Below are 25,123 nucleotides of genomic sequence, written 5' to 3'. Positions count from 1 at the left end.
TCCCCCAATTTTTTAGAGTATATTTGATGACGGAATATTCTTTTGTCTATTAATTTTTCCCCCTAATTGCCAACATTTATAGTAATGACAAATGCAGAAGCTTTATGAGAAAGCAGTCATCTTTCTTTACATCAGGTGTCTTTTTGGCTACCTTTTGTAGTTTATGTCATGTACAAGTGCTTTAAAAACAATCAGGTAAGACTGTAAGTGAAAATATGTTAGCTTTAGTACCATGACATTCAGTCAGTTCTCCATTTCTAGAGACTCAAACCATGTAGACTTAATAGTTTATAGAATGTTTAACAAACATTTAACTAAAAATTTGCAGTCCAGACCTTCTTATACCTTTGTTACCACAGCTGTAAGGTAGAAAGGCAGGCTGAAAGGAGCTCTGTCTCCTCATGTCTGGCTGAATATTTGTTTTACCTGGGCCTTCTGTCACTTTAGGATGGTCACTGGAAAGTGGTTTATATATAGAGGTAGTAATTGCCTTGCCATGGCTTCTATGAGAAATACTCACTGAATTCCAACTATTTGTTTATGTCATTCACCTGCAGGCCTTTAGATTAGTTTTCGAAGTCAGGCTGTTTTGGGTAAAAAAGAAATTGAATAATTACCAAAAGTGAACATTTTCATGTGTGAAAAGAGCTAGCTTTAGAATGTGTAATCACTACTCTCAGTAGTACTGAGAAAACACTGCAACATGAACTGCAATTACCTTAAACTGTTTTGTTTTTATTTGTAATTTAATTTTCAGAAATTATATAAGCCTGAATATACCCTAATGGTCACATCTTGTTCTAATTTTGAATTACTATATGACCCAAGATTTTGGGGCAGGCTTCATTTTGAAGATGTGGAAGTAACTTGACTTTCCCAAAGAGAATGTCGTGGTAACCACTGCTTGAGGCTTTAACTTAATGTGTGCACTGATAAGCCTCAATTTTAGATCAGTATAATGGGAGAAAATACCTGAACATTTGCAGTAGTTTAACAGTATTGCTATTTAACTCTTATTTCCTTAGGGACAGTCACCCTCAATCCGCCAACTTATCATGCATGCGATGGCAGAATGGTACATGCGAGGGGAGCAGTATGACCAGGCCAAATTGTCTCGAATACTTGATGTTGCCCAGGACTTGAAGGTAAGTTTGGAGGGACAGACTAACACTTTTATTTATTTTTGATAAAACATAGTATTTTAATGTAACATAGATGTTTTAGGAATAATTCATATGTAATGGGATCTTAGCTAAAATGAGTTTAGATTTAGAATTTTGCCTTGTAAAGAAAAAGGGATTAGAAAAAGAGTGGTTTTAGAAATGTAGAAATATTTTCAATTACATTTGATTGAATTTTGTTTGATATATAATAGTTGCAAGGCTGTTTTATAGCAAATGAAAATTGACCTCTTCTCAGATGTAATCTGTGAGATAGACGTTTTGGAGAAAATGGTTGTATTTAATCTCTTTTGCAAATTTCATTAGCATTAACAGGATCTTTTGACAGATACCTGTGTCTCAGTGTCTTTGATCACTAGGTACATAGTACTGGTGTTAAGTTGTGCTTAGGTTAGAAAAAGCCTAAACTTAGAATTTAGTGCTGCATGTATTTTTGTGTCTTGCTCTGCTTTAGGTTATTTGAAAAAGGGTAAAGTTTAGTTTGAAGGGAAAGTTGTGTTCACCTTTGAAATGTAATCTTACTAGGTAAGGACTTATAAGACCATTGAGTTGTACTAAGTTGTTTAAGAAATTATGACCAATAAAATATTAGCAGTATGTTTTATGTAGACTTAAGAAAATAAAACAGTAAACAAAATAGGACAGCGTTAACTTAATTGCTTGGCTTGTAGTTTCTAATACTCTTTTTCTTTAGGCCTTGTCAATGCTGCTAAATGGTACTCCATTTGCCTTTGTTATTGACCTTGCTGCACTTGCTTCACGTCGTGAATACCTCAAACTTGACAAATGGCTCACAGATAAGATTCGAGAGCATGGAGTAAGCAAGATTTTGTCCACTTCTACTACTTTAAAATTTTGACAGCTAAAATAACTAAAGAAACAGCTTTTTAAAAGGCAGTGAAGATGTCACTATATTCCATATCTTAGTTACACTGCTTAATGTTTAATCTGAAAGCAATTAAGCTCAATTTCAAGTACACTGAGAGACTTTCTGTTTTTCAGGAGCCTTTTATCCAGGCATGTATGACTTTTTTAAAGAGACGGTGCCCTTCTATTTTGGGTGGACTTGCCCCAGAGAAAGATCAGCCCAAAAGCGCTCAACTTCCTCCAGAAACTCTGGCAACAATGTTGGCCTGTTTACAAGCTTGTGCAGGGTAAGAACAGAGAGCATGCTTGAAAACATCTATTGAAAGTAAAGTTAGATTATATGTATAATTGTTGATTTGGGGAAGAGGGATTGCATGACTAAAGCCACAGCAATTTAGGTAATCCAATGTTTTTTAAGTCCAAAGTGCTATACTCCTTAAAATGCATATTAGATCCATTTGAGTTAAATCTTTGCATATGTTGTGAGATAGAGTCCCAGATTCATTGTTTCGCAAGTGGGTATTCAGTTATTTCAGTACTATTTGTTGAAAAGACTTTCTCTTTTGAATTGTCTTCTAAGATATCAGTTGTCCATAATGTCTGGGTTTCTTTGTGGATTTCTAGTTTTGTTCCATTGGTTAATATGTCTGACCGTATGCTAGTACCAAACTGTCTTTGATTAGTATAACATTTTAGTTAAGTTTTGAAATTGGGAAATATGAATCCCCCAACTTTTTTCAAAATTGTGTTGAGTTTTCTGGGTCCCTTGAATTTCCATATGAATTTTAGCATCAGCTTGTCAATTTTTGCAAAGAAATTGTAAAGTGGGCCCACTGGGATTTTGATAAGGATTGTGTTGAATATGTAGATTATTTTGGGGAACATGGCCATTTTAACAATATTTAGTCTTCCAGTTCATGATTCTGAGATGTTTTTCTATTTATTTGGGTCTTTTGGTGATGATCTGTCATTTCCAGTGCGCGAGTCTTGCACTTCTTTTGTTGCATTGATAAGTATTTTATACAGCCATCTGGGAATATAGTTTGATTTATTCTTTCCAATCTGTATGCCTTTTTTGTGAGGTGGGGGTTTAATTTCTCCAATGTTCACCTCCAATCTAATGTTGAAGTGGTGAGAGCAGACATCCCTGTCTTCCTCCTGAATTTAGAAGGAAAGTAGCCAGTGTTAAGCATGATATTAGCTGTTGGTTTCATAGATACCCTTCAGGAGGTTTCCTTACCTTCTAGTTCTAGTTTGTTGGGTGTTGTGTCATGTAAGTAGTCTATGAAATGCTTCTATATGTATCTATGGAGATGATCATGTGATTTTGTTTTTCATTCTGTTGATGTGGCATATTACGTACGTTAATTGATTTTTGGGTGTTAAAAAACCATGCATTCCTGGGATAAATCTCACTTGGTCTTTGTGTACACATTTTATTTGCTTTTCAATTCAGCTTGATAGTATTTGGGTGACTATTTTCTTGTCTTTATATCTATGGTATATTGTTCTATAGTTTTCTTGTATTGTCTTTGTCTGGTTTTGATACCAGGGTAATAATGGATTTGTACAATGAGCTGATAGGTATTCTCTAATTTTGTGAGAAAGATTGGTGTAAATTCTTTAAATGTTCCATAGAATTCAGCAGTGAAACCATCTGGTATTGGACATTTTCATGTGGGTAGTTTAAATTACTGGTTCAGTATCTCTACTTGTCAGAGGTCTGTTTAAATTTTCTATTTCTGAGTCAGTTTTGGTAGTTTGTATCATTTTAGGAATTTGTCCATTTCATCTAGATTATCTAATTTGTTGGCATACAGTTACTTTACACTATACCCATATAATCTCTTATTTTTGAAGGTTGGGAGAAATGTCCTCTCTCTCAATTACAAGGTTTTATGTCTCTGTCTCTCTTGGGAGGGGGGCATCAGTGTAGCTTAAGTGTATATCAATTTTGTTGACCTTTTCAGAGAACTAACATAACAGTTTTGTTTTTGTTATTTTTCTGTTTTTCATTTATTTTAGCTGTAAACTTTATTGTTTTCCTTCTTTCTGCTTATTTTGAGTGTAGTTTGAACTTCTAAGAATTTTTTTGGAGATTTGTCTTGTTTCACTGGTGTGCTTACGACTTTGAATTTCGACCTGTGAAATTCTTTTAAGTTGGGTATTACGTGTTTTAGTTTTCATCTGGAAGTATTTTGTAATTTCCTGTTGGTTGTAAGAGTATGTTGTTTAACTTCCATGTTTTTTAATTTTTCTAGTTTTCCTTTTATTACTCATTTTTAGTTCATTCCATTATGGTTGAAGAGTATACTGTACATGATTTCTGTCTCTTTAAAGTTACTGAGATTTTTCTTATGGCTTAACATACGGTTTATCATGGCAGAATTTTCCATGTGTACTTGAGAAGAACATGTAGTTGCTGTAGGGTAGGATATTCTGTTTTTATCTGTTAGGACTAGTTGGTTTATAAGCATTGTTGAAGTCTGTTTATATTCTATATGATTCTGTTCATTTTTTAAAATTGACTTACATTTGATAAACTATTATATTGGTTTCAAGTTATAGCACATTGGTTCAGCAGTTATACACATTATTAAATCCTCACCCCAACTATTGCAGTTACTATCTGCACTAGTTGGTATAGAACTATTGGCTATATCCTCCATGTTGCACTTCCAACCCCCCTGACCAGGTTATATTATGATTGAGATTTTTGTGCCCCTTTATCTCCTTCCCTCTCTCCACTCAACCCATGCTGTTCATTACTTTTTAAATTTGAGATAAAATTGACGTATCACATTATGTTGTTTAAGGTAAACAGTGTGTTGACTCGATGCATTTATATATTGCAATACAATTGTCACCATAGCATTAGCTAATACCTCTATCATGTCACATGACTGTTATTTCTTTTTTGTGGTGAGAACAATTATGATCTAGTCTCTTAGCAACTTTGAAGTTTGTTATACAGTATCATTGACTATTCATTGTTGAAAGTAGGGTATAGAAGGGGAATTAGGTGTGCAAGACCCAGGTCCCTGTGGGGAGAGTTCCTACACATACACCACCAAGCAGTTCTCAGACACTCAGCAATTCTCAGTGTGTCCAAGAGTCCATCTCAGTTCTGATGCCACCTGAGATAGCATTAGATTCCACAGATTAAATAAGAGTTCACTCTTATCAGAGTGACCCATATGCCCCACTTCAGACATCAGTCTCAAGCTCCATGCTGTTACCAACTAGCTACAGATTGGAGGTTCCAATGACCGCCTCCTTATGTTTGATTAATTTGCTTGAGTGGCTCACAAAACTCAGGGCAGTGTTTTCGTACGCTTACCAGTTTATTAAAGGACATGGTTAAGGTTACGGATCAGCAGCTTGATGAAGAAATACATAGAGCAAGGTCCTGGGCACAGGGACTTCTGTCTTATTGGAGGTTTGGGCCTGGGTTGGTGGCTTGTAGAAGCTTTCCAAAAAGGGAGAAAAGGAACAAAAAGTCTCTTCTTAGATTTTTATGGAGGCTTTATTACATAATCATGATTGACTAAGTCATTGGCTTTGGCTGATTCACCCTCTAGCCCCTTTTTCCTCCTGGTTGCAGGTGGGACTGAAAATTCCAACCCTATAATCATATGGTTGATCCTTCTGGCAGCCAGCTCCTACCCTTGGGTGGGATCACCTTCATTAATAACAAGACACTCATTTCACTTTAATGGTTCTGAAGTGTTTTCAGGAACTGTTGATGAAGACCAGATATATCCGAGAAATGTATTTTGATCATCTAATGACCAAATGTATATTTCTCATAAATCATTATGTTTTAAAATCCTCGAGACCAGCTATTACTTTTTAATTTGAACTTTCTATTTCTCCCCTCAGATTTTCCTAATTGTTTTGGAGCTCTTTTATAAGTGTGGGTATATTTATAATTGTTATGTTTTCCTCTAAAAGAGGATTGGCCTTTTTATTATTACAAAATGTTTTTCTTTCTCTGTTAGTATTCTTTCCTAAAGGCTGTTTTGTCTGGTAATAGTAGAGCCATTATAGTTCTCTTTTTGTTAATATTTGCTTGATATGTCTTTTTCCATCTTTTATTTTTCAATTGTATGTATCTTAATCTAAACTTAGACTGGGTTATTTTTTTATTTTTTTATTTTAATTTCAACCATCTCTGTCTTTTTACTTGGTGGGCTCAATCCATTTACATTTAACATAATTAGTGATAAGGTAGGATTTATCCCTGCAATTCTGGAATTAAGTCTTCTGTATGTCTCATGTCTGTTTTTGTTCCTTCTGTCTCCTTATTGCTAAATAGATAATTTTTAGTGTATCATCCTAATTCCCTTGTTTCTTTTCTTTTTTTTATTATGGTTTTATTGATATACACTTATGAAGGTTTCACATGAAAAAACAATGTGGTTACTACATTCACCCCTGTTATCATGTCCCCGCCATACCCCTTTGCAGTCACTGCCAATCAGTGTAGTAAGATGCCACAGAGTCACTGTTTGCCTTCTCTGTGCTACACTGTTTACCCGCTGATCCCTCCTGTACCTGTGTGACAATCATAATACCCCTGAATCCCCTTCTCCCTCCCGACCAGCCCTCTTCTACCCCTTCCCTTTGTTAACTGCTAGTTCCTTCTTGGAGTTTTTAAGTCTGTTACTGTTTTGCTCCTTCGGTTATGCTTGGCTGTTATACTCCACAATGAGGGAAAATCATTTGGTACTTGTCTTTCTCCACCTGGCTTATTTTAATGAGCATAATATCCTCCAGCTCCATCCTGTTGCAAATGGTATGATTTGTTTCTTTCTTATGGCTGAGAAGTATTCCATTGTGTATATGTACCACATCTTCTTTATCCATTCATCTGCTGATAACACTTAGGTTGCTTCCATATCTTAGCTATTGTAAATAGTGCTGCAAAAAACATAGGAGTGCATATGTCTTTCTGAATCTGAGAAATTATATTCTTTGGGTAAATTTCTAGGAGTGGAATTCCCGAGTCAAATGGTACTTCTATTTTTAATTTTCTGAGTACCTCTATTCCCACCAGCAGTGTAGGAGGGTTCCCCATTCTCCACATCCTTGTCAGCATTTTTTGTTCTTAGTCTTTTTGATACAGGCCTTACTAACTGGTGTGAGGCGATACCTAATTGTGGTATTTATTTGCATTTCCCTGGTAATTAGTGAAGTGGATCATTATTTCATAGGCCTGTTGGCCATCTGAATTTCTTCTTTGGAGAATTGTTCATATCCTCTGCCCATTTTATAAGCGGGTTATTTGCTTATTGGGTGTTGAGGTGTGTGAGTTCTTTATATTAACCCTTTGTCAGATATGTTGCTTACAAATATATTCTCCTATACTGTAGGGATGCTTTTTTATTCTGTTGATCGTGTCTTTTGCTGTACAGAAGCTTTTAAGTTTGGTATGGTCCCATGTGTTTATTTTTGCTTTTGTTTCCCTTGCTTGAGGAGATGCATTCAGAAAATAGTTGCTCATGTTTATACTCAGGAGAATTTTGCCTATGTTATCTGGTAAGAGTTTTACGGTTTCATGACTTAATTCAGGTCTTTGATCCATTTCGTGTTTACTTTTGTGTATGGGGTTAGACAATAATCCAGTTACATTCTCTTGCAGGTAGCTGTCCAATTTTGACAACACCAATTGTTGAAGAGGCTGTCATTTCCCCATTGTATGTCCATGGCTCCTTTATCATATATTAATTGACCATATGTGGTTGGGTTTTTATCAGGGCTCTGTGGTCTGTTCCACTGGTCTATGGGTCTGTTCTTGTGCCAGTATCAAATTGTCTTGATTATTGTGGCATTGTAGTAGAGCTTGAAGTTGGGGAGCATAATCCCCCAGTTTGGTCTTTCTTCTCACAATTGCTTTGGCTATTCTGGATCTTTTGTGGTTCCATATGAATTTTAGAATGATTTTCTCTAGTTTGTTGAAGAATGCTGTTGATATTTTGATAGGAATTTCATTGAATCTGTAGGTTGCTTTAGACAGGATGGGCATTTTGACAATATTAATTCTTCCTATCCATGAGCTCAGGATGTGTTTCTATTTATTGGTATCTTATTTAATTTCTCTCATAAGTGTCATATAGTTTTCAGAGTATAGGTCTTTCACTTCCTTGGTAAGGTTTATTCCTAAGAATTTTATTCTTTTTGATGCAATTGTGAATGGAATTGTTTTCCGGATTTCTCTTTCTCTTAGTTCATCATTAGTGTAAAGGAGTGCAACAGATTTCTGTGTATTAATTTTGTATTGTACAACTTTGCTGAATTCAGATGTTAGATCTAGTAGTTTTGGAGTGGATCCTTAAGGGTTTTTTATGTACAATATGTCATGTGCAAACAGTGACAGTTTAACTTCTTTACCAATCTGGATGCCTTTTATTTCTTTGTGTTGTCTGATTGTTGTGGCGAGGACCTCCAGAACAATGCTGAATAAAAGTGGCGAGAGTGAGTATCCTTGTCTTGTTCCCAATTTTAAAGGAAAGACTTTTAGCTTCTCGCTGTTAAATATGATGTTGGCTGTGCGTTTGTCATATATGGCCTTTATTATGTTGAGGTACTTACCCTCTATGCCCATTTTGTTGAGTTTTTATCATGAATGGATGTTGAATTTTGTCGAATGCTTTTTCAGCATCTATGGAGATGATCATGTGGTTTTTGTCCTTCTTCTTGTTGATGTGGTGGATGACGTTGATGGATTTTGGAATGTTATACCATCCTTGCATCCCTGCAATAAATCCTACTTGATCATGACAGATGATCTTTCTGATGTATTTTTGAATTCGGTTTGCTAATATTTTGTTGAATATTTTTACATGTATGTTCGTCAGGGGTATTTGTAATTTTCTTTTTTTGTGGTGTCTTTGTGTCTGATTTTGGCATTAGGGTGATGCCTCATAGAATGAGTTTGGAAGTATTCCTCCTCTTCTACTTTTTGGAAAACTTTAGGGAGGATGGGTATTAGATCTTCACTAAATGTTTGATAAACTTGAGCTGTGAGGCCATCTGGTTGAGGGGTTTTGTTCTTAGGTAGTTTTTTGATTATCAGTTCAATTTTACTGCAGGTAATTGGTCTGTTCAGATTTTTTGTTTCTTCCTTGGTCAGCCTTGGAATGTTCTATATTTCTAGAAAGTTGTCCATTTCTTCTAGGTTATCCAGTTTGTTAGCATATAATTTTTCATAGTATTCTCTAATAAGTCTTTGTATTTCTGTGGTGTCCGTAGTGATTTTTCTTTCTCAATTGTGATTCTATTTATGTGTGTAGACTCTCTTTTTTTCTTGATAAATCTTGCTTGGGCTTAACCTATTTTGTTTATTTTCTCAAAGAACCAACTCCTACTTTCATTGATTCTATTTTATTTATTTCTGCTCTAATCTTTATTATGTCCCCCCTTTTACTGACATTGGGCCTCATTTGTTCTTCTTTTTGTAGTTTTATTAATTGTGAGTTTAGACTGCTCATATGGGATTGTTCTTTTTTCCTGAGGTAGGCCTGTATTGTAATATACTTTCCACTTAGCATGGCCTTCACTGTGTCCCACAGATTTTGTGTTGTTGATTTATTGTTGTCATTTGTTTCCATGTATTGCTTGCTCTCTTTTTATTTGGTCATTGACTCATTGGTTATTTAGGAGCATGTTGTTAAGCCTCCATGTGTTTCTATGCTTTTTCGGTTTTTTTTGCATACTTATCTCTAGTTTCATACCCTTGTGATCTGAGAAGCTGGTTGGTACAATTTCAGTCTTTTTGAATTTACTGAGGCTCTTTTTGTGGCCCAGTATGTGTCTATTTTGGAGAATGGTCTATGTGCACTTGAGAAGAATTTGTATCCTGCTGCTTTTGGATGGAGAGTTCTGTAAGATATCTGTTAGGTCCTTCGGTTCTAATGTGTTTTTCAGTGCCTTTGTCTCCTTATTTTCTGCCTGGTTGGTCCATCCTTTGGAGTAAATAGAGTGGTGAAGTCTCCTAGAATGAATGTACTACATTCTATTTCCCCTTTTAATTCTGTTAGCATTTGTTTCACATATGTAGGTGCTGTTGTGTTTGGGTGCATAGATATTTATAATGGTTATATCGTCTTGTTGGATTGACCCCTTTATTATTATATAATGTCCTTCTTTATTGCTTGTTACTTTCTTTGTTTTGAAGTCTATTTTGTCTGATACAAGTACTACAACACCTGCTTTTTTCTCCCTATTGTTTGCATGAAATATCTTTTTCCATCCCTTCACTTTTAGTCTGTGTATGTCTTTGTGTTTGAATTGAGTCTCTTGTAAGCAGCATATATAGTTGGTTCGTGGGTTTTTTTTTCCATTCAGTGACTCTGTGTCTTTTGATTGGTGTGTTGAGACCATTTAAATTTGGGGTGATTACTGATAGGTATGTACTTATTTTCATTGCAGGCTTTAGATTTGTGGTTATCAAAGGTCCCGGGTAACTTCCTTACTGAGAGTCTTAACTTACCTCACTTAGTATGCTATTACAAATACAATCTAAAGGTTCTTTTTTTTTCCCTGTTCTTTCTTCCTCCTCCGTTCCTTATATGTTAGGTATCATATTCTGTACTGTTTGTCTATTCCTTTTTATTACCTCTGGTGGCAGCTATTTAACCTTAGGAACTCTTCTATCTAAATTCACTGTAGAGATGGTTTGTGGGTGCTCAATTCTCTCCGCTTTTGTTTACATGGAAATTGTTTAATCCCTCCTTCAAATTTAAATTACAGTGTTGGGTAAAGTACTTTTGGTTTAGGGCCCTTTTGCTTCATTGCATTAAATATATCATGTCACTCCCTTCTGGCCTGTAAGGTTTCTGCTGAGAAGTCTGATGATAGCCTGATTGGTTTTCCTTTGTATGTGATCTCATTTCTATGGCTGCTTTTAATAGTCTCTCCTTATCCTTGATCTTTGCCATTTGAATTATTATATGTCTTGACGTTTTCTTTCTTAGGTCCCTTATTTTGGGAGATCTGTGCACCTCCATCGCATGAGAAACTCTATACTTCCCCAGATTGGGGAAGTTTTTAGCAGTTACTTCCTCAAAGACACTTTCTATCTCTTTTTCTCTCTCTTCTGGTACCCCTGTAATACAAATGTTGTTCCATTTGGTTTGGTCACATAGTACTCTCAGTATTCTTTCATTCTTAGGTATCCTTTTTTCTCTCTGTGCCTCAGCTTCTTTGTATTCCTCTTCCCTAATTTCTATTTCATTTATCGTCTCCTCCACCTTACCTGATCTTCTAATTTGCTTGCAGTTGATAAACTATTATATTGGTTTCAAGTTATAGCACATTGGTTCAGCAGTTATACACATTATTAAATCCTCACCCCAACTATTGCAGTTACTATCTGCACTAGTTGGTATAGAACTATTGGCTATATCCTCCATGTTGCACTTCCAACCCCCTGACCAAGTTATATTATGATTGAGATTTTTGTGCCCCTTTATCTCCTTCCCTCTCCCCACTCAACCCCTGCTGTCCATTACTTTTTAAATTTGAGATAAAATTGACATATCACATTGTGTTATGGAATATAGTGTGTTGACTTGATGCATTCATATATTGCAATACAATTGTCACCATAGCATTAGCTAATACCTCTAACATGTCACATGACTGTTATTTCTTTTTTGTGGTGAGAACAATTATGATCTAGTTTCTTAGCAACTTTGACGTTTGTAATACAGTATCATTGACTATTCATTGTTGAAAGTAGGGTATAGAAGGGGAATTAGGTGTGCGAGACCCAGGTCCCTTGTGGAGAGAGTTCCTACACATACACCACCAGGCAATTCTCAGACACTCAGTAATCTACTTTTAGTATCCTCCGTTGTGTTCTTCCAACAATTGGATCTCCATCCTTAATTCGTTCCTGTGTTCTTGAATAATTTTCTGTACCTCCATGAGCACGTTAATGATATTTTCTTAAATCTCTTTCAGGAAGATTCATGAAGTCGATTTCAGTTGATTCTTTCTGTGGTGTATTCATAATTTTGCTTTTAACCAGTTTCCTTTGACATTTCATAATTTGCTGTGGTGCCCTCTAGTGCCCCACATTCCTGAGTTCTTGAATTTTTCTGTACCTCCATGAGCATGTTTATAATTTTTATATCGAAATCTCCTTCAGGAAGATTTATTAATTCATTCTCACTTGGTCCTTTCTGCGGTGTGTAGGTTTCTTTGACGTTTAATATTTGTATGTCACTCCCTCTAGTGCCCAGAAGCTCTGTTCTCTGGTGCTGCTCAGCCCCTAGAGCGATGTCGGGTGTTGCAGGGGAGTGGTGCTGATGCCGGGGGGAGGAAAGAGCTGTTTCCTGTTTAACGGCTGTTAGGCCTGTGTCAGTGCCAGAACTAGGGGGCCGAACACACAGGTATTAAGTCACTATGCTTCCTGTTTGTAACAGCTGTAGGTGGGGATTCCCCTGATGGCCTGATGCTAGGGCAGGGGCTGCAGGTTTGCTAGCTAGGTGCAGGCTAGCCAGGAGGAAGACACATCCAGGCTGCATATCACTGTGGGGATCTTTGGAACTGCATTGCCAGCCAGGGGAATGGAGCGCCTGAAAATCGTTTAAGTTCCTGACCTGCTGGGCATAGGGCACCCAGACAATTTTTTCTACCTGTCCTTTCTCCTGAGGAGTAAGCTCCATGCTATACTTACCCCTTTACCAGCTCTCTCACTGTTAGGAAGTCTCTCAGACTGCTTCCCCAGATCAGCTGGATATGAATTCTTGTTGTCCATGAGCAGCTGGAATCAGTCTCTCCAGGTATTCCACCTGTCTTAGCTTTCCAATCCCACTGATCACCAGAGAACCATGCAGTGTAGGTTCATGCACTGAGAGTAGATCTCTAGGGCCAGGTGTTCAGCAGGCCCAGGCCTCCACACCCTCCCTGCTCTGTTTCTCCTCCTCCCACCGGTGAGGTGGGTTGGCAAAAGGTCTTGGGTCCTGCGGGGTCACATCTTTGGTACATTATTCTCTTCCATTAGGTGTGCTCTTTTCTCCAGGTGTATGCAGTCTTTCCTGTTGCTCTTTCACGATTAGTTGTATTAATTATATTTTTGTATTTGTGGTTTTAGAACGAAGTTTCTTATCTCTCACACTGCCATTTTTAATACCGCTTGTTTCTTTGACTATGTTTTTAGCTTGTTTTTTGTTTCCATTAGTTACCCTGAAACTAATTTTATATTTTATTAAATTATATTATTATATATTTATTATATTAATGTTTTAAATTAAAACTAGTTCTTATTAATACAAACTGAATTTCAACAGGATGTAAAATTTTCTCCTACATAGTTTTGTTCCCTTCATTGTGTTGTCTGATTATATTTGCATACACATATACCCATCAGAAAATTTATAATTATTGTTTCATGCAGTAATTATTCTTTAAATCAAGTAAAAATACATTCATACTGTGTTTTATATTCATCCATATCCCTTTACTGGTTGGTACTCTATTATTTCATATGCATTCAAGGTTCTTTGTGCTGTCTGAAGTATTTTAGCCTTAAGGATTCCCTTTATTATTTCTTGTTAGGGCAAGTCTATTAGGAGTGAATTCACTCAACTTAGTTTACTTGGGAATATCTTAATTTCTCCTTTGTATGTGTAGGATGTTTTTTTGAAATTTTAGGATTGCTCATTGTCATTACTTTTCCTTCAATACCTTCCATATGCTGTACCAATGCTTTCTGGTTTCCATTGTTTCTGATGAGACATTAGCTGTTAATTTTTTTGAGGCTCCCTTTGTGTGATAAGTTACCTGTCATAGCTACTGTTAAGATTATCTGGTTTTTTTTGTTGTTGTTTCTAGGTTTGGATTTCTTTGAGTTTATATTACTACAGAATCTGTTGAGAGTCTTAGATATGTAGATCTGCAGTTTTCACAAATTCAGGAAGTTTTCAGCTATTATTTCAGTAAAGACTCTTCCCCTTTCTACTTGTTCTGTTTGTCTGGGACTCCTATTGTGTGTATGTCTGTACATTTCTCTCTGTGTATTTATTTATTTTTTCCTTTCAATTTTTTGGGCTAGACAGTCTTACTTGACTTCATGCTCATGGCTTCTTTTTTTAGCCTGCTTGAGTCTGCTATTGGGAAAGTTAGTGGGTTTTTAATTTCAGCTTTTAACTTCTAACTTTAAAAATTACTATTAACATGTTCCATTTTGTGAGACACCTTCCTCAGATGTTCCTGTAGTAGTTTTCTTTAGTTCTTTGCACATAAAATAGCTGATTTAAGGTCTTTGCTTAGGAATCCCAGCATCTGTTTCCCTGAGGGACAGTTTTTGGTGATAGCATTTTATTCCTGTCTATGGATCAAGCCTTCATGTGCTTTTTGCATGTCGTAAAATTTGTGGTTGAAAACTGGAAAGTTGAAATAATGTAGTTCTTGAAATCAGATTCTCCCTCTTCACTAGCATTTTTGTTTTATTGTTGTTATTGTTCTTTTTTTTGTTTAGAGACTTTTCTGAACTTAATGATATGACATTTGTAATTGTCCTGCTTGACTTCTGAAGTTTATGTTGGGGTTGCCTTGTGGTCAGCTAAGAGTGGAGTTTTTTGGTACATACTGGAATCAATAAGCTACTCTGTACCCTGTGGTTCTTTGTACATGTTGAGGCAGATCAGCACTAAACCAGTCACCTGACAACTATACTTTAGCCATCACTTCCTTAGGCAGAATCCAAAGGTCAGCTTGAGATGAGAGCTTGGTCCTTCTCAAGCTCTTCCATGGGAATGTCACAGCTTTAGGTATTAGCACAGCCTTAGGCATGCCTGAAGTTTCTCAATCCTGGAAATTTGGTCATTTTTCAAAGCTCTATCTATAGGAATTTCATTCTCTAAATTTTCCTGAAAGCTTTTCAGTTAGCCTGTTGTTTGTTCCAACTTACTTTCCACCTCAGGCATCCAGAAAGTTAATGCAATTATCCTTAACTGTTTTCTACAGTCAGCTTATGGGGAGAAGGCTGTTCATTCTCTGGCAGTTCCTTAGGTCAAATAAAGACAACCTTACCATTGTAGTCTTACATGACAGTCTTCAGATAGGTGAAGTAATGACAGTTCTCTGAGAATGAGGCTTTGAAGATGTTTTAATCCAGTCTGAGCCTCTCTCCTGGCTGTCAGGCTGCTGGTTTTCCCTGTGGTTATGGGCTATTAATTTTGAAGGCTTCTTTTCAACTGGGGATGGGTCATGGGAATAAGGCAAATTAGGATACCAGAAAGTTTGCTTTTATTACCAATATCTAGTCATCTTTCTGGAGTAAAAATTTCCTAGATTGTTGTAGGTTTTTAGTTTAGAGAACTCTGGTTGAGTTGATTCTGAAAATTTTTGCCATTTTCCTAGCTGCTCTTATGGGAGGATAGAATATGGAGTTCTTTACTTCACCATATCATTCAAGTCATTTTTTTTTAAGGTCTGCAGAATAATAAACAACACCTGTAATGCTAACTATATCATGACCAATCTTTTGAAGCCATCTTTGTTTTCCTCTCCAATTCTGTTTTCTTACCTCTTTCACATAGACCTTAAATTTTATTTTGCACTGCTCTGTCTATATACATATATATGTATTTATTTATTAAGGTATCATTTGATATACACTCTTACAAAGTTTTCATGAGAAAACCAGTGTGGTTACTACGTTCACCCATGTTATCGAGTCCCCTCCCATGCCCCATTGCAGTCACTGTCCATCACTGTAGTAAGATGCCATAGTGTCACTATTTGTCTTCTCTGTGCTACACTATCTTCCCCATGATCCCTCCCCTTCCCTCCCTGCCACAGCATGTGTGCCAATCATAATACCCCTCAGTCCCCTTATTTCTGCCCTTCCACACCCCTCCCCTTTGGTGACCAATAGTCACTTCTTGGAGTTGGTGACTCTGCTGCTATTTTGTTCCTTCAGTTTTGCTTTGTTGTTATACTCCACAAATGAGGGAAATCATTTGGTATTTGTCTTTCTCTGCTTGACATTTTGCTAAGCATAATACTGACTAGCTCTGTCCATGTTGTTGCAAATGGTAGGATTTGTTTCTTTCTTATGGCTGAGTAGTATTCCATTGTGTATATGTACCACATCTTCTTTATTCATTTATCTACTGATGGACACTTAGGTTGGCTTCATATTTTGGCTATTGTAAATAGTGCTGCAAGAAACTTAGGGATGCATATGTCTTTTTGAATATGAGAACTTGTTTTCTTTGGGAAATTCCTAGGAGTGGGATTCCCGGGTCAAATGGTATTTCTATTTTTAATTTTTTGAGGAACCTCTATATTGCATCTCATAATGGTTGTACTGGTTTCCATTCCCACCAGCACTGTAGGAGGGTTTCCCTTCTCTGCATCCTCGCCAGCATTTGTTCTTAGTCTTTTTAATACTGGTCATCTTAACTGGTGTGAGGTGATATCTCATTGTGGTTTTTATTGGCATTTCCCTGGTAATTAGTGATGTGGAGCACCTTTTCATGTTCCTGTTGGCCATCTGAATTTCTTCTTGGGAGAACCGTCTCTTCATATCCTCTGCCCATTTGTTAATTGGGTTATTTGCTTTTTGGGTGTGGAGGTGTGTAAGTTCTTTATGTATTTTGAATGTTAACCCCTTGTCGGATATGTCATTTACAAATATATTCTCCCATACTGTAGGATGCCTTTTTGTTTTGTTGATCATGTCCTTTGCTATACAAAAACTTTTTAGTTTGATGTAGTCCCATGAGTTCATTTTTGCTTTTGTTTCTCTCTCTCGAGGAGATGGGTTCAGGAAGAAGTTGCTCATGCTTATATTCAGGAGATACTTGCCTATGTTGTCTTCTAAGAGTTTTATGGTTTCATGACTTCCATTCAAGTCTTTAATCCATTTTGAGTTTACTTTTGTGTATGGGGTTAAACAATAATCCAGTTTCATTCTCTTGCATGTGGCTGTCCAGTTTTGCCAACACCAGCTGTTGAAGAGGCTGTTATTTCCCCATTGTATGTCCATGGCTCCTTTATCATATATTAATTGACCATATATGGTTAGGTTTATATATCAGCGCTCTCTAGTCTCTTCCTTTGGTCTATGTGTCTGTTCTTGTGCCAGTACCAAATCGTCTTGATTACTGTGGTTTTGTAGTAGAGCTAGATATTGGGGCGCATAATTCTCCCTGCTTTATTCTTCCTTCTTGGGATTGCTTTGGCTATTCGAGATCTTTCGTGGTTCCATATGAATTTTAGGATGATTTTCTCTAGTTTGTTGAAGAATGCTGTTGGTATTTTAATAAGAATTGCATTGAATCTACAGGTTGCTTTAGGCAAAATGGCCATTTTGACAATATTAATTCTTCCTATCCATGAGCATGGGATGTGTCTCCATTTATTGGTATCTTTAATTTCTCTCTTGAGTGTCTTGTAGTTTTCAGAGTATAGGTCTTTCACTTCCTTGGTTAGGTTTATTCCTAGCTATTTTATTCTTTTTGATGCAATTGTGAATGGAATTGTTTTCCTGATATCTCTCTCTTTTAGTTCATTGGTAGTGTATAGGAATGCCACAGATTTCTGTCTACTGATTTTGTATCCTGCAACTTTGGTGAATTCAGATATGAGATCTAATAGTTTTGGAGTAGATTTTTATGTACAATACATGTCATCTGCAAACAGGGATAGTTTGACTTCTTCCTTGCCAATCTGGATGCCTTTTATTTCTTTGTGTTGTCTGATTGCCATGTCTAGGACCTCCAGTACTATGTTGAATAGAAGTGGGGAGAGTGGGCATCCTTGCCTTGTTCCCGATCTTTAAGGAAAAGCTTTCAGCTTCTCGCTGTTAAGTATGTTGGCTGTGGGTTTGTCATATATGGCCTTTATTATGTTGAGGTACTTGCCTTTTATGCCCATTTTGTTGAGAGTTTTTATCATGAATGGATGTTGAATTTTGTCAAATGCTTTTTCAGCATCTATGGAGATGATTATATGGTTTTTGTCTTTTTTGTTGATGTGGTGGATGATGTTGATGGATTTTCGAATGTTGTACCATCCTCGCTTCCCTGGCATAAATCCAACTTAATCATGATGGATGATGGTTTTGATGTATTTTTGAATTCAGTTTGCTAATATTTTGCTGAGTATTTTTGCATCTATGTTCATCAGGGATATTGGTCCGTAATTTTCTTTTTTTGTGGTGCCTTTGCCTGATTTTGGTATTAGAGTGATGCTGGCCTCATAAAATGAGTTTGGAAGTATTCCCTTATCTTCTATTTTGTGGAAAACTTTAAGGAGATTGGGTATTAGGTCTTCACCAAATGTTTGATAAAATTCAGTGGTGAAGCCATCTGGTCTAGGGGTTGTGTTCTTAGGTAGATTTTTGATTACCAGTTCAATTTTGTTGCTGGTAATTGGTCTGTTCAGATTTTCTGTTTCTTCCTTGGTCAGCCTTGGAAGGTTGTATTTTTCTAGGAAGTTGTCCATTTCTTCTAGGTTATCCAGTTTGTTAGCATATACTTTTTCATAGTATTCTCTAATAATTCTTTGTATTTCTGTGGTTTCCGTAGTGATTTTTCATAACTTATTTCTGATTTTGTTTATGTGTGTATACTCTGTTTTTTTCTTAATAAATCTGGCAGGGGTTTATTTTGTTTATTTTCTCGAAGAACCAGCTCTTACTTTCATTGATTCTTTCTATTGTTTTATTCTTCTCTATTTTATTTATTTCTCTTCTAATATGTCCCTCTTTCTACTGACTTTGGGCCTCATTTGTTGTTCTTTTTCTAGTTTCATTAATTGTGAGTTTAGACTGCTTATATGAGATTGTTCTTCTTTCCTGAGGTAGGCCTGTGTTGCAGTATACTTTCCTCTTAGCACGGCCTTGGCTGCGTACCACGGATTTTGCAGTGTTGAATTATTGTTGTCATTTGTCTCCATATATTGTTTAATCTCTGTTTTTATTTGGTCATTGATCCATTGGTTGTTTAGGAGCATGTTGTGAAGCCTCCATGTGTTTGTGGGGTTTTTCATTTTCTTTGCATAATTTATTTCTAGTTACATAGCTTTGTGATCTGAGAAACTGCTTGGTAGAATTTCAGTATTTTTGAATTTACTGAAGCTCTTTTTGTGGGCTAGTAGATGATCTATTACTGAAAATGTTCCATGTGCACTTGAGAAGAATGTGTATTCTGTTGCTTTTGGGTGTAGAGTTCTATAGATGTCTGTTAGGTCCATCTGTTCTAATGTGTTGTTCAGTGCCTCTGTCTCCTTACTTATCTTCTGTCTGGTTGATCTGTCCTTAAAAGTGAATGGAGTGTTGACGTCTCCAAGAATAAATGCATTGCATTCTGTTTCCTCTTTTAATTCTGTTAGTATTTGTTTCACATATGTTGGTGCTCCTGTGTTGGGAGAATAGATATTTATAATGGTTACATCTTCTTGTTGGATTGACCCCTTTATCATTATGTAATGTCCTTCTTTGTCTCTCATTACTTTCTGTGTTTTGAGGTCTATTTTGTCTGATACAAGTATTGCAACTCCTGCTTTTTTCTCTCTGTTAGTTGCATGAAATATCTTTTTCCATCCCTTCACTTTTAGTCTGTGTATGTCTTTGGGTTTAAAGTGAGTCTCTTGCAGGCAGCATATAGATGGGTCTTGTTTTTTTTTTATCCATTCTGTGACTCAGTGTCTTTTGATTGGTGCATTCAGTCCATTTACATTGAGAGTGATTATTGATAGATATGTACTTATTGCCATTGCAGGCTTTAGATTTGTGGTTCCCCAAGGTTCAAGGTTAATTTCCTTACTATTTAAGAGTCTAACTTATCTCACTTAATATGCTGTTACAAACACAATGTAAAGGTTCTTTTCTTTTTCTACTCCTTTTTCTTCCTCCTCCATTCTTTATATATTAGGTATCTTATTATGTATTCTTTGTCTGTCCCTCAATTGACTTTGGGGATAATTATTTTAATTTTGCATTTGTTTAGTAATTAGCCGTTCTACTTTCTTTACTGTGGTTTTATTTCCTATGGTGACAGCTATTAAACCTTAGGAACACTTCCATCTATAGCAGTCCCTCCAAATTAGACTGTAGAGATGGTTTGTGGGAGGTAAATTCTTCTCAGCTTTTGCTTATCTGGGAATTGTTTAATCCCTCCTTCAAATTTAAATGATAATCTTGCCGGATAAAGTAATCTTGGTTCGAGGCTCTTTGGGTTCATTGCATTACATACATCATGCTACTCCCTTGTGGCCTGTAAGGTTTCTGCTGAGAAGTCTGATGTTAGCCTGATGGGCTTTCCTTTGTATGTGATCTTATTTCTTTCGTTGGCTGCTTTTGATAGTCTGTCCTTATCCCTGATCTTTGCCAGTTTTATTACTATATGTCTTGGTGGTGTCTTCCTTGGGTCCCTTGTGTTGGGAGATCTGTGGATCTCCGTGGCCTGAGAGACTATCTCCTTCTGCAGATTGGGGAAGTTTTCAGCAACTACCTCCTCAAAGACACTTTTTATCCCTTTCTCTTTCTTCTTCTGGTATCTCTATGATGCAAATGTTACTCTGTTTGAATTGGTCACACAGTTCTCTCAATATTCTTTCATTCTTAGAGATCCTTTTTTCTTTCTGTGCCTCAGCTTCTTTGTATTCCTCTTCTCTAGTTTCTATTTCATTTATCATCTCCTCCACTGTATCCAACCTGTTTTTAGTGCCCTCCATTGTGCTCTTCAGTGATTGGATCTCCGACCTGAATTCTTACCTGAGTTCTTGGATATCTTTCTGTACCTCCATTAGCGTGTTGATGATTTTTATTTTGAACTCCCTTTCAGGAAGAGTCTTAAGGTCCATGTCATTTAAATCTTTATCCAGAGTTATATTAATTTTACTCTGGACCATGTTCTTTTGGTGTTTCATATTTGTATATGGCACCCTCTAGTGTCCAGAAGCTCTACTCAGCCCCTGAAGCAATGTTGGGTGTCGCAGGGGAGTGGTATTGGTGCCTGGGTGGGGGAAAGAGCTGTTCCTCACTTTCCGGCTGCTATGCCTGTCTCCACTGCCTGAACCAGTGGGTCAAGCACACAGGTATAAGCTTTTGTACCAGAGTAGCCGAATATGGATCCCTGCTTTCCACAAGCAGCTGAAATGTCAGTCTCTCCAGGAATTCTGCGTGTGTTAACTTTCCAAACTGGTAGTCGTGCGAGTATCATGCAAGCAACCATGAAATGTAGGTTTGTGCTCCTAGAGCAGATCTCCGGAGCTAGGTATTCAGCAGTCCAAGGACTTCTACTCCCTCCCTGCTCCGTTTCTCTTCCTTCAGCCGGTGAGCTGGGGTGGGGGAAGGGCATGGGTCCTGCCTGGTCACCACTTTGATACGTTACCCTTTTCCATGAGGTCTGCTCTTTTCTCCGGGTGTGTGCAGTCTGGTGCAGTCCTCTTTCTTGTTGCTCTCTCAGGATTAGTTGCGCCAACTATATTTTCTTATTTTGTCCAGTTTTAGGAGGAAGCCTCTGTCTCTCCTCTCACGCTGCCATCTTTAATCCACTCTGGAGCATCTTTTCATATTTCTGTTGCCCATCTGAATTTCTTGTTTGGAGAAATGTCTGTTCATATCCTCTGCCCATTTTTTAATCAGGTTATTTGCTTTTTGGTTGTTGAGGTGTGTGAATTCTTTATGTAGTTTTATGTTAACCCCTTGTCAGATATGTCATTTACAAATATATTCTCCAATATTCTAAGATGCCTTTTTGTTCTGCTCATTGTTTCCTTTGCTGTACAGAGCTTTTTAGTTTCATGTAGTCCCATGTGTTCATTTTTGCTTGTGTTTTCCTTGCTTGAGGAGATGCATTCAGGAAATAATTGCTCATGTTTACATTTAGGAGAATTTTGCCTGTGTTGTCTTAAAAGAGTTTTATGCTTTCATAACCACTTTATATTTTAAAATTTCTCAAATGATGCATCTTTGTGACTTACAGTTACAGTAAGACAAATTATTTTTGTTGAACACATAAAATGGTGTTTCTCAAAATTTGAAGGCATTTTATATTCAGTGAATATGAAAATTGTTATCTACCACTGGGAGCCATTAACCAGTGGCATTATGGAACTGTTGCTTTTTTATTTAAAGTGTTGTTTTGTTTTGTTTGGTTTTTGTGATTAGTAAAACATAAATATGCTTTCAAGTCAAAAACTTTAAAATAAATTGTAGTCAGAGAAATCTTCCTCTAAACTTTGTCACCTCCACCTTGTTCTTCTCTGTAGGTAACCATTGTAATTTATGTTTTGGGGTGTTCTTTGCATTTAAAAAATATGTTTTGTATTTATATACAATTGAGCCTTCAGTAACATGGGTTTGAAGTACATAGATCAACTTATATATGGATTGTTTTCAATAAATATGTTTGAAAATGTTTTTCGAGAACTGCAGCAGTTGGGAAAAATCCCTTTTCTCTAGGTTACTTTATTGTAAGAACATATTATATAATACATGTAACATATAAAACACTTGTTATTGATTATCTTACAGGTAAGGTTTCCCGTCAACAGTAGGCTATTAGTATCTAAGTTTTGGGGTATTCGGAGAATTGGGATTTTTAATTGTGTAGTATTTGGCCCTCCTTAATCCTGTGTTGTTCAAGGGTCAAGTGTTGCTTCCCTCTTCCTATAGAAAAGGCATTGTATCATATATACTACTGCACCATGTTTCTTTCCTTTGATTGTTCACTCTGGAGTTCACTCCATTGAATTCCTGTGTCTTTATTCCTCTTGATTGCTTCATAGTACTCCATTGAATAGATGTTTTGTGCCTTAGTAGATCAATCTCTTACTGGTGGACACGTCTATTGTTTTCATTCCATCATAGATAATGTCACAGTGAATGGTGTTTTGCTTCCATTATCTTTGCCAATGTGTATTTGGAACACTAGAAGTGGAGCTGTTGGTTAAAGGGAGGTACATGTATAATTTTAGTTAAGTATTGCAAAGTTTCCCTCCGTAGGAGGTTTTCTGTTCTTTTTAACCACCAGCTGTATGATTATTTTTCCATCACTTTGTCTAATGGAAAATACGCTGATTTGAAGGATGAAATACAGTTATCTTCATAAAGTTTTAGTTATAGGGGAACTGTTACTTGAATCTAGTAGGTACATAGAGGCTGGAGAGAGCTGTTCATGTCCTTACATTTGAAATATCTTTGTTTTTCAGCATCTTTAGGAAATTAATGGTTTTATTCTTATTTCTAAGGTAGATAAGTAGACCCAACCCTTGACATCTCTTCTTTATTTTCTATGGTATATTAATATTTTTCTTAGTTGCTTCAGTGGATTAAAAAAACAAGTCATTGTTCATTTACATTTGTAGTCCATGTTGGAATCATTGTTTTTTTCATGTGACACAAGTAGAAAACCCTCATCTGTTTTTTTTCCAAATGGGAAACAATTTTCTCTTTTGACTGACAACTTCTTAATGCCTCTAGTAAGATTCTGAATTTAGAAGGATAGATGTAAAGACACTACCAAGTTTGCATAGGGTTTATGAATACAGTGAGTCCACAGATTTATGGAGGCAGTAACACCCTAAGATAGGGAGGTGAGTGTTTGTGTCAAATAAACATTTATTCTGTTTAACATTTTAGAATATAGTCAGTTCTTTGTGCTTGCCAAATGTAGTTATCGTGTGTATTGCATTTTAATCTATTCTTAAATAAGTGGTGTATCTTTTAGGAACTAGTATAAAAATTGCTCATCTCTTTGCTATTTATCAGTTTGGGCATAATTTTTGACAAAGTGGTTCACAATATGGTATGTATCTTAGAGTATTTTAAACTACATTGGTTGCATTGTACACAAGGTTTTAGTTTCAGAGGTGTAAATTATACAATTGCAAGAGAATGCCAGTGCTTAGAAAAATTCTACTGATAAATGGCACAAAGACATGGGATATGGTTGAAATTTTAGTCATATGTTCCATCAAGTTTTCTTTACTAGATAATCAGATTTGTTTATGTAGGTGTTTTGGGGAGTAAGAAGTGGTATTTTTCACTTATCTTCTGTCTTTAGGAGTGTTTCTCAGGAGTTATCAGAAACCATCCTCACTATGGTAGCCAACTGCAGTAATGTTATGAACAAGGCCAGACAACCACCACCTGGTGTTATGCCAAAAGGACGCCCTCCTAGTGCTAGCAGCTTAGATGCCATTTCTCCTGTTCAGGTAAATGGAGTGCTTCAATTGATGCATGCATTTATTCACAGACTTGGAATGGAATATTAATAATCTACTCAAAGGCAAATTTGTCTGAATTGATTACATTTTAGATTGCATGTCTGGCATCCAGTACTGTTTTAAAGGAGATCCATAAATTGGCATTGTAGTTGAGGATAGACTTTAATTGCTAAATGAAATGTGTCTGAGAGGGATAGAAACCAACTTATTTAGGTAAATGGTAACAGGTTTTAAAAATAAGAATAACTTAGACTTTAGAAATAAGCACTGCCTTTGAACCTGATGTGTCTTGTTTGTAGATTCATGGGTAAGCAACAGTGCTAGAGCATAAAGACTTGTTATAACTGGGGCTCTTTAGCTCTCAGCTGAACTGCTCTTTTAAATACAAGGTACATTGAACGTACTCTTGGACAACTACCACCCCTTTTTCTCTGGGAGCAACATACTCCACTGTGTTTCAGCTGCACTGAATGGCATATCAGGATATACAAAAAGAAAGAGCATTTGGTGGTTCTTCAGTGGTAACTTTATGAAGGGCATTTTGGAAGGCAGCTCTGCTCACCACTCTATCACCAACGCTACACAGCATGAAGAGCATTTTGATAACATTTTCTGTAGTCATGAAGGTCTGAAATAATGCCACAAAGAGGTTGGAAGTGCAATCATTAGCTATTTAAAAAAATCTTTTGATGAATAGCATACCTTGATTTTTGTTTTTATTACAGCTGATCTCTAACCCCTAAGATGGTCAGATCTGACAAGATGTATTTGTTTGGCCTGGAAGCTTTATTTCGAATTTCTAGTGCTTTTATTGTATTGAAAGTAGTTACTTACTTTGAGAGATACTTTTTGTTTTAAAGAGGTTTACTGGAAATTGT

General features: G+C 36.5%; 1 protein-coding gene and 1 non-coding gene across 9 annotated transcripts in view; both read left to right on the top strand.

Moving 5' to 3' along the window:
• Window positions 1–25,123, top strand: part of CNOT1 (CCR4-NOT transcription complex subunit 1) — a 148,822-nt gene that overhangs the window by 77,740 nt on the left and 45,959 nt on the right. For all 8 annotated transcript variants that reach the window (XM_073225564.1, XM_073225567.1, XM_073225562.1 and 5 more), the window contains exons 14-17: window positions 1,026–1,145; window positions 1,876–1,998; window positions 2,184–2,335; window positions 24,083–24,233. In XM_073225564.1, coding sequence (XP_073081665.1) covers window positions 1,026–1,145; window positions 1,876–1,998; window positions 2,184–2,335; window positions 24,083–24,233 — 546 coding nt within the window. The remainder of the gene's footprint in view (window positions 1–1,025; window positions 1,146–1,875; window positions 1,999–2,183; window positions 2,336–24,082; window positions 24,234–25,123) is intronic.
• Window positions 24,508–24,642, top strand: LOC118973728 (small nucleolar RNA SNORA50). Its single transcript, XR_005063251.1, has one exon. It is a non-coding gene; the product is annotated as a small nucleolar RNA SNORA50 (small nucleolar RNA).

This window comes from Manis javanica, chromosome 17, assembly GCF_040802235.1.
Source record: "Manis javanica isolate MJ-LG chromosome 17, MJ_LKY, whole genome shotgun sequence".
Taxonomy (NCBI): Eukaryota; Metazoa; Chordata; class Mammalia; order Pholidota; family Manidae; genus Manis; species Manis javanica.
This window is presented reverse-complemented; position numbering and strand designations above follow the sequence as displayed.